Consider the following 10,406-nt stretch of genomic DNA (forward strand, 5'->3'; position numbering starts at 1 on the left):
TACTCACTATTCTCAAGGCATAACAAAGTTAAGAGAAATTGCTTCAATTCAATTCATAGCACAATGATTCCTATTCCTAAAAAATAAAACTAACTACACCCGGTTCAAACATAACCCTTGAAAAAGAACCGTGACACAAAGAAAAACCAAGGGAGAATTGCTACACTACCTAACAAAAGAATTTTTTTTTGTCTTTTTCCTTTCGACTTAAATACCTCAAGAAAATTGTCTAATAGATCCATCGTCGGGAAAAGTCCAATCTTTTCTATTTCTGTTCTCTAAAAAAAATTTAAAAAATTATTCAATTAAACTAACATAACTAAAATAGCATAAAAAAAGTCACCCAGACAATCTCCTCATCCCACACTTAAAATTGTGCATTGTCCCCAATGCACACCATAACTAATAAGAGGATAAAAGAAACTCTCTGGTAGGCCAAAGGCCGAAGCACCAACAGCTCATGGGGTACTCAGCCTCTCGCCAGCTTCAAACCTGGCATCTCTAGGGTCTCTCATTCACTGTTCTCGAACACGCTTTCAACGTTTAAGTTTTTCTTTTGTTCTACTTTCATCTTCAATTCACCTACACATAAAATAGACTGCATTACGCATAAATAAAATGTAATTTATCATTAAAGCATATAAAATGCAAGGCAAATAATACGAAACTATGAAATTATAGTCACACATCAACTATTGTTGTGTTTTGATTGATTAACAGCTAATGGTTCACTTGGCGGGTAATCGCTCATTGGATAATCACTTCTTCCACTTTGTTGTATTGAAATTGCTAATTATTTTTGTAACTAACTCATCTTTATCTATCATGAAAAGTTATTAGAAAAAAAATATTTTTTATGATACTTAGACAAAGTTAAGTGATTTTATGGTTGTAAAAAAATATTTTTTCCAATGATACTTACACAAACTTGAATAATTTTTTGGGAAAATACCATCTATGTCCATTTATAAGTAGTTTATTACAAAAACTAGCCAATTCATAAAATATTAATAATATTAGCCAATTAGCTATTTGTAGTCAAAAAAGGTCAAATTTTGACTTTTTTTTTTGAGTGGGTATTATTAGAATAGATTGGGTACATATTGAGGAGGTTTAATCTAAGTTTTGTGATGATTTGGTGGAGTTTTGAGGTTGTTTGAATTGAAAATTTGACGTAGAAGATGAACATGAAAAAAATGATAGGTGTATCACATATGTATCATATTTGTATCACATGTATATCCATATATGTCTGCGTGTGTGATACATGCGTGATACATGTTTGATACATGTGTCGCTGAAGAAATTTTTGAACTCGATTTTAACTACGAATTTTGATACCAAATCAGTCCAAATCCCTCCAATCTTCCTCAAATTTTGTATATTGACTCATCTATATGTTTTCAATGAATCTCAACCATACCCATTGAAAAAAGTCTTTTTTTGCTTAGATTATTGAAATCTTGTATATATATTTTTTTGTATTTCATCACCTTATTTGCTTCCTCATTCATGAAATTTCCTTTCCGTCTTGCATCTAATATTGCTAATCACACTTTAAAATATGGAAGAAGATCTTTGTGTGTGATTTTTGGAGAGAAAGAACCTTATTTCTTTTGATTTTTAATTTTTATATGTGTTAAGCTAGTTTTGGTAAGTGTATGATTATTGGCTAGAGGTTGGTAAGTTGGGACTTTTTTGAAACATTTCTGTAAGATTCCCTAATTTTTTTCATTACAAAAATATTTAGTGACTTTAATTAGTTAATACAATAAAATAAAAGTTGATTGCTCATCCGTAAAATTATCGGTCATTGTTGTAGCCTATATCTCAGCGGATTAGGAAGCCGAATTTGTGTGTTTATTAATTGGAAATATTAATTAACCAGACTGAACTTCCATCAAACACCAAAGCGATTTTAACTTTTTATTGTAATTAATCATTTCCAAGACAAATGAGTCTGGTTAAATTACATGGATACTTGAGAATTGAGATGGATATACATGAGTATCCATGAAATTAATTATTCCAAAACGTCTTATTTACATGTGGATGATACTGATGCAGATTTTTTTTGTAAAAGAAGAAGCATATATCCGAAATTTAAAAACATGGAAGTTCAACCTCAAAAAATTAAAATTTAGAGTAATATGACTAATAAACTAGCCCCCTAAGTTTTATCTATAAATGTGTAACACTAACATATATAGTCCTGTAGTACTTATTATATATACTTATTAGTAAATGATATTCAATATGTGAATTTGGATTTATGAGCTTCACGTTTAGAAGGTGTCATGTGGGGAAGTTGAGAAGGAACTATCACATTCACATTCAAGATCCTCAAACACCCAAAACTCTTCTTGCTCTTCCTCTTCTTCATCTGGCATTTTCCATTTGTCTTTATCAACTTCGCCTCCCAATGTTATCTCCAAAATCTGTCATCAGAAGGACAGCATCAGTAAACATTAAACAGCAAAATGAATTGATGACACAAAGAATGAGTATCAAACAAGCATTACTATATAAGAAAATTGATAACGTCATACCACAGTTATACAAGCACATAGAGTGGTCTACATCGCGTACAATACCTATGAAACACAAATTACACTAGAAGGTACTGTCCAAAAGGAACATACTTCGGTTTACCTTTTTTTATTTTTTTGTGAATCGTTTGGGAGGAAATAAAATTATCACCCAAAGTAATAGCTTAACACAGATACTGTAACTTAGCGTATTAGATAATAAATCTGAAATCTCAATGCGTTTTGGGTTATAACCCATAAATAAACATTAAATAAATAAATAAATAAAAAGCTCTGTACTCAAACTAGTAAACCACATAATTGTCAAAACATATTTTTTATTGAGTTTAGCCGTTTTCCATTATATGTGAATTAGTATTCTTACTAGAGTTAATAATAGTTGTACAAACTTCACTATTTATGAACATTTCAAGATTCGAAGACGAATTCGTTCCTGAAATTATGAACAAGGTTCCCCGGAATTATACTACCTGGCCCACATATAAGCATATTCTAGATCAAAGGTAAAGAGATGAACTTTATACATCTAACAGTAACGTAAATTTTACTTTTATTGTGTCACGAATTTTATAATATCCATAAAGTGTTTATTCAAGATGTTTTATTAAATCTTCCAAAAAATTCAATCATTATTGTAAGTCAAGTTCTTCTTATTGTTTTGTACTTATAGCAGCTCCATTATTAAATTATTGAATTGATGATTAATTAAACTGAATAATTCGTAATTTTAAGCCAAAAAATAAGTAGAAATATGTCAGATGAAGCTGAGAGATAAGCAATTATAATGTAGCAAAGTCTTCCTCGCTAATGTGTTGATCTATGAAAGAAAGGAAAAATAAAGAATAAAATTGATTTAACCAAAGAAGATGCGAAGGCCGAAAACAGACAAATAATTGATATAATGATGCTTAATCTTTATGATAAAGAGAGCTACTGATTTAGTGAAAAATTTGAAGGACCCACATTAAATATGATTTTGGCTAGTTCTTTGTCATACCTCTGGATGCTCTTTCTAATCAATTGTCAAGGTCCATAGGTAACTTTTTAATTAAAACTATAAACGACTATAGTTTGGTAAGACAAACCAATCAATTGATTGTTTTTGAAGAAATACAAATTAGTGCTTCACATCAACACGACAAAAATGACTAGATATCTTAGATTAATTGCAGCACGCCTCTGGAAAGTTATTCAAAAATATTACTAGAAAAAATTGATGGTTTCTGTATTTAACTGCAAAGATGTCATCATGCCCTTAGAATATTACTTTAATATGCATTCGGCGCGGTCAACTTTGAGAGTTTCTGTTACATGCATGAATTGATCTCAGATATATATTTTTTCACTTTATTTTTTGAGAGTTAATTGAATATCTTTTATAGTAAAATGGGGATATGAATGAACATTTGTCATACCAAAATAGTATTTTACATTTCTTTTTTCGATTTAACCATATCTAATCCAGATTTGCACTGGGTAAGCTCATCAAAGGAGCAAAAAACTCTCTACTAAGATTTTTCATCTCAAGGCTCAAACTTGAGATCTATAATTAAGATTAAAGGAATCTCAATTATTCTACCACAATACTCTATGATAGTATCGATAATTCAGAATCAGGTGAACATGCTAAAAGGTAAAAACTTTTACAAATATCGAAAATTAAAGTTTAAAACGATTTTTTCCTTGTCTGCGAAATAAATACTTATGGACAAGATTTGAGATGGAGTGTCTGGCAGATCAAGAACTGATTTGACAAATATTAAGAGAGAGAGATTGGTATCAGCTTATCCAAATTTTCCTTAAAGAAACTAAGGGATCGTTTGGCCATAAAAGAATTTTTACTTTTTTTGGAAAATTTGAACTTTTTTTCAAGAATAAAATTGATTTGGATCAACACATTAGTGATAATGTGTTATTCAAAATTATCACTTCAAATCACTCACAAAAATTCAAAAACAGCTCCAAATTGTATTTATGTCCGAATACAACTCTACTTTTCAAATACCATTTTAACTTTTTTTTCCCCAGAATTTCACAATTTTATGTCCAACGCCCACTAAAATCTTCAGATTATTTCAAAAAATGCATGTTCTAGATTTCGCTTTTTAAGATTACCGAAAATAATTTAAATATTGTTCACTACAAAGAACATTTAAAATTAAGTTTAAGATAGAGAAAGTATTAAGGTCCTTATCAGGAAAGCCTAAAGCAGGTGAGCAAAGTTTGCAGTGTTTAGGTGAATTGCCTAAAAAAATGACAAGAATGCTTAGGTTACACTCATAGAAGAAAATGATAAGCAGCTGAAAAATTCAAATATATCTGTCACAAAAATTCCTTAATGTGGCAAACATTTTTAAAAAGTGGGTAGATATATATAGACGGGGATAATGCACTCTTGAAAGAATTATTGTATATGCTATGGGAAGATTGAGACAACTCGGAATTGATTCAGTTGGCCAATCTAGGAGAACAGGACAAATAGAAAATAGAAAATAATACTACCAAATATTTACCTTTATGCAAGTTGGAATGATATTCCAACATTATTAAGAGAATCCTATGGAGTAATAATAATTGAAGTTACTCATTATAATAATAAATTATACTTAAAAGGATTAATAATAACTTGGTATCGTGCTCCAACAAAATATAGCAAGTATTTGGGTTTTGCTTCTTTCTTTTTTAATTACTCATATTTCTTTAAATCAAAACTCGCAAATTGTCACCTATTCGTTACCACTTCCACAAGTTTGAGCAAATAATAACAATGATTGACAATGCTCTAATTATTTCGTTTTGTATTTGGACCTTGTAAGTTGTATCTTCAAGTGCATTTCAACAATTTTTGGTGAATAATATTTAAACAACAACAACAAAAAAAAAACGCACTATAATCCCATATAGCGAGGACTGCAGAGGGTAGTGTGTACGCAGACCTTACTCCTACCTTGTGAAGGTAGAGATTGTTTCCAATAGACACTCAACTCGCGAAATGGTGAATAATATTCTATAAAAAAAATTACTTTTATTTTTATTAATATAATTTTCTGACGGATTACGTATGAGTTATCCTACTAAACTTTTTCTCTTAGCTGCATAAAGATAAAAGAGAAAGAAGTATAATTTACCTCATTCATGGTAGGCCGCCATATAGAAGAAGCACGAATGCAAAGTGAAGCAGCAAAAGCAAGTTTATGAAGTTGTGTAGAATCAAATCTCCCTTCTAGCCTTGGATCTACTACTTCTTCTATAACTCCTCTGCTCAAAAGAGGTTTTGCCTGTAAAATACAAATCAAAGCTAATGTTAGTACTAATATTACTTGCTGTTACTTATATCTAAATATTAGTCTTTTTGATAAAGCAAATTTGTTAAACAGAAGATTGCAGATTCCCGCCTGAATTGGAAGAAGATCATTTCAAGATATTCGACCATATTGAGAGTTCAATGTTACAATTGTGACTGCAGCCAACACACAAGATGAGACTTTACCACCTTGGAGCGGTTTTTTTGCAAAAAGACGAGGGAAAACTTTTAAAATATTGACTTTTTAGAAAAACATGAATTCAGTTTCTTACTTTTTCCGAGATCTACTCTTACTGTTTCAATAGGTGGGTGTTAATTAAGCGAGACACTTAAGGAGGAAGCAATGATAAATTAGGTATGTACTCTTATGATTAAAGCTATTAAATATTTTACTGAAGTAGGTACATATTGTTGCTTTATTCAAGATTAATGCAAAAATTTGAAGAAATTGAGCAACTGATTTACCCAGCTGTGTAAGCTTTGATGGGAATTGTCAACTGGTTTTTTCCCAGAAATGAGCTCCAAGCAGAACACTCCAAATGCAAAAACATCTGTCTTTTCATCAACTACTCCATGCATGAAATATTCTGGTGCTAAGTGCCTGGAGATATACCATATGCAAGATTAAAGTTTATTTAGACATTTAAATGAGCCATTTGTTATGTTTTTGGCAAATGGCAAAGGATATTTAAGCATAAGAAAGGACTACATTACCCAAAAGTCCCTTCAATTGGAACAATGGAATGATGGGTCCATTGTGATGGAAGCCATTTTGCTAGCCCAAAATCTGATATCTGTCATTCAACCAACAGAGAATTAATGAACCAACGGTTACTGGTACTACTACTATGGTACAACCATTTAGGCATACAGTGCAACACAGGTCTAAGTGTTGCCTAATTTCAACATTGAAATTTGAAGGGAAGTTTGAAACAATGTCTCAAAGATACCTGTGGCTCATATTCCTCACTCAACAAAATGTTTGAAGCCTTGATGTCCCTGTGAATTATTCTTCTAGGACAAGATTTATGCAAGTAATATAAACCCTTTGCAGTTCCAACAGCAATTTTGTACCTTGTTTCCCAGTCCATAGTGGGTGATTTCTCATCTGGGACAAAAGAAGAATAAAAGAGTTATTACAAATTAAAACTCTAGATCTTAGAATAAAAGAATAAAAGAACATTACCGTGGAGAATTGAAGCAACAGAGCCTTTAGAAGAGAACTGAAAAATGAGATAAAGCCCATTCTCAATACAACAACCTAACAATGATGTCACATTGGGATGGCAAACGTGACCAAGTGTCCCAATTTCTGTCAAAAACTCCTTCTCTTTTCTCTCATCATCGGTGGCTTTTGTCAGCATTTTTACAGCTATTGCCTGTCCATCATCTAATACTCCTTTGTACACTTCTGCATACCCTCCTCTCCCAACCATATTTTCTGAACATTCAATCATTTAAAGAAAATGCTATGATCAGAGGCGAGTCTAGGGTGAGTTCTACCGATTCAACTAAATTCATTATTTTAACTCGAATGAGATATACATAAGGAAAAAAAACAAAGTAAAATGTATACTGACTCAAGATTCTAAATTGGTCTCTAACCTGAGTTGAAACCGTTGGTGGCACGAAAAATTTCTTGATAAGAGAAACATTTCCATGTGGGCCTATGAGGTGGCTGTGTTGTAGGGGAAGCAACAATACCTCTAGCGGTACTTGTTGTATTATTTTCTTCTTGGTTTAAAACACAACCTTTTGGAAAATCTCCATCAAAACTGTGTCTTCCGAAAGAAAACAGCCTCTTTAGGCTACTTGTACGAACGTATCTCATCTCCTCTGTTTTAGAAAAATTTAGAAATATGTGTGTCTGATATATTTCAGAGAATTAAGGGAGACAAGTACAGATGAGAGATACTTGAACCTTAGAAGAGGACAAGACTATAAATGCAGTACGTGTTTATTATAAAAGGGGTATTGAGTAGAGTCGATATATCCTCAGAACAAGCACCCCACATCCCTGCTGGGTTTCTCCCTAGAGAGGTTGTCTCTTTGGGAGTGGATGGCCCTTTTTATCTGTTTCTTGTTGCAATATTTAAAGACTGAGGGACGTGAAGTTTGGCTCTTTTCACTTCATCACTGGGACCACTCAATGTGTTCACTCAAAATGCTACATATTTTTAATACGAATTTTAATTTCTAACTCTTACTATATTTTTCTCCGACGGCCAAACAATCACAATTCAACGTGTATTGTTTACGGTTTGAAATTAGTAATTTCCTACTTATTATTTTCCCAAATGTTAGTCATTCTTGGTGCGTAAGCGCAACGCTAAACGTTTTACCTGATACGAGGAAAAGGGTAAACATCGAAGTGAATCTACAGAAAAATATTAAAATATGATAAAATTACAAAAAATTATAAGAAGTTCAAGAAAATATAAAATAAATAAAAATGTATATAAAAATACTTCATCTTAAAATGCTAATTAGAATCTGTAATTGACTAAAAACTAATCAGAACTATTTCATAAAAAACTAATCACACTTGAAAAAAAATAAGTAGGAGCAAAATAAGTGGAAAGGAAATAAAAGGAAAGGATGGATGATGTGTTTTTGCTTTATAATTTGCAAATTAATTATTTTTTCCTTTACCCAATAGATAATAATAAAGAGAAAGAATTAAAAATATGGGTAAGAACAAAAATTCTTTTGATTTTTAAGTTTTTTAACTGTTTTGAATATAATAATAAGTTGTGTTATTTTTTTTTTTTTTGGTATTAAATTAAGGACTTATTTAGAAATCTCAACATCTAAGCATACGCCTAGAACAATGAGGCTTACATTTCGCACCTTCTAAAACACTGGTTGCTCTAGTATATTGATCTTATTTATTTTAAAATATTTGACGCATTAGATAAATAAAAAATCCATTTTCTGAAATACACTCTTATTGTTTGAATTAATAAAATATTAATTAAATGAGGCATTTTAGGAGAAATAAAAGATAGTTTAAACAAATTCTCTTATAATTAAGACTATTAATGTCTAGCTTAAGCACTCAAGGATATGTCCTAATGGTTAGTGAAGTGTGTGTCAATTCCAAAGGAGATGCAAATTATTAGGTGATTTCTTTTTATCTGCTTAAACTTTTTTGAAAAAATCTACCCAGTATGTATGATGATGAGAACCAGCAGATATCTCGTGAATAACAAAGGTATACATAAATTGATCCGGACATGAATGTTAATAAAAGTCTTCCTTAATGGGTGCATAAAAACCTCAAGAGACCTTTGTGGACCTAATGGGGTACGGTCTAGTTCAATCTCTTTTTGTTCTCCTATTATCTAAGTTTAAAAGCTAAACAATTCAAAATTGAAATATTATGCTAAAATAAAATTAGGCTATTACTTCAAAATTTAGAGGCATTTTCTCCCTTTTCCACACTACACACAAGCTCCTTCTTCTAGTTGTTTTTATAAATACTTTAAACCGTTTAGATATTGGGCTGAATATCCTTGATTAAAATTATTTATCTCATAAGCCATATGTGGAGTGGTTCGTTATGGATGGTATGTACCTACTTATATTATCTTAAAGAGAAAGACGCTAATCGTTGTTAATCCAACATGAAATAATTGGTGGAGTTGTTGCATGGTTTTCAACTTTAGAGAGTCAGGATTGAGTATTGGTATCATGGGACTTCCATGCCCAGATAATGATTCCAACAAATGACCATTAAGTTTCATGTTCACTTCATTAATCTGTATACGTGTGTAATTAATTACTCTATCCATCTTATTAAAATTAACTCTTTTGTCGTGTGTCCAAACCAAACTAATACATATATTAAAGATATAGCAGAATTAGAAAAAACCGAGTTAGTCTTGAAATAAAAATTTGATACAATGTATTTACTCTTTTGAAACTGTCACTGCTCAAAATCCACCTAATCGTGATGGCATCTAACCCAACCCGTCAGGTAAGCCAATTAACACTTACCAATTGAAATGAGATTTATTAAAAAACGAAATGATAATAAAACTACCTTTATATAAGAATTTCCCTAGGATTTGTAGTACAAATCATGAGCTTCTAAGATTAGAATTTACAAAGATGGTATAAAATAAATACATCATTTGTTCGAAATATACATAAACAGATTTTTTTTAAAAATATAAGGCTACCATGAACAAGAGGCAGCTACAACCGGAACACAGGTACATCTTCAAATTCCGCTCTCGTTGATCACAGCAACATCAGCATCCAATATCTGCACGCAAGGTGCAGAAGTATAGTATGCGTACAACCGACCTCATGTACTCATTAAGTAACAAATCTAACCTTAGGTTGAAGGTAGTTATGAGCTGGAACACAAGTCAAAGCCCAACACCCATAGCCAATAACAACTCATAACAATATAATAAAAATGGTACAGAAAATAACTCAGAAATAAAATATTCAGCTCGTTCACAGTTCTAGAAAATAGGCATGCTTTTCAAGTATAATAGTGAAAACCCAAATCTTTTACCGAAAACACTAAAATATGAGTAAGT

The 10,406-nt window shown here is 31.3% G+C and overlaps 1 protein-coding gene across 1 annotated transcript; it reads right to left on the reverse strand.

Moving 5' to 3' along the window:
* Nucleotides 1-1,989: 1,989 nt before the first annotated feature.
* LOC107779307 (putative receptor-like serine/threonine-protein kinase At5g57670) lies at nucleotides 1,990-7,895 on the reverse strand. Its single transcript, XM_016599704.2, has 7 exons — nucleotides 7,459-7,895; nucleotides 7,040-7,294; nucleotides 6,804-6,961; nucleotides 6,568-6,647; nucleotides 6,319-6,454; nucleotides 5,678-5,827; nucleotides 1,990-2,438 (listed from the first exon to the last, which is right to left on the reverse strand). Exons 1-7 carry the CDS (start codon nucleotides 7,682-7,684, stop codon nucleotides 2,286-2,288), a joined length of 1,158 nt encoding a protein of 385 aa, XP_016455190.1. The 5' UTR covers nucleotides 7,685-7,895; the 3' UTR covers nucleotides 1,990-2,285.
* Nucleotides 7,896-10,406: the final 2,511 nt, after the last annotated feature.

The sequence above is a fragment of the Nicotiana tabacum genome, chromosome 9 (assembly GCF_000715075.1).
Source record: "Nicotiana tabacum cultivar K326 chromosome 9, ASM71507v2, whole genome shotgun sequence".
NCBI classification, from domain to species: Eukaryota; Viridiplantae; Streptophyta; class Magnoliopsida; order Solanales; family Solanaceae; genus Nicotiana; species Nicotiana tabacum.

What these genes read in the sequence shown, in the direction of transcription:
- LOC107779307 (XM_016599704.2), bottom strand. Translation starts at nt 7,684, where the DNA reads ATGAGATACGTTCGTACAAGTAGCCTAAAGAGGCTGTTTTCTTTCGGA. An exon ending in TGTTGCTTCAATTCTCCACG is followed by an intron (nt 6,962 to 7,039) that starts GTAATGTTCTTT and finishes CTTTTGTCCCAG; the next exon opens with ATGAGAAATCACCCACTATG. An exon ending in ATCAAAGCTTACACAGCTGG is followed by an intron (nt 5,828 to 6,318) that starts GTAAATCAGTTG and finishes TGTATTTTACAG; the next exon opens with GCAAAACCTCTTTTGAGCAG.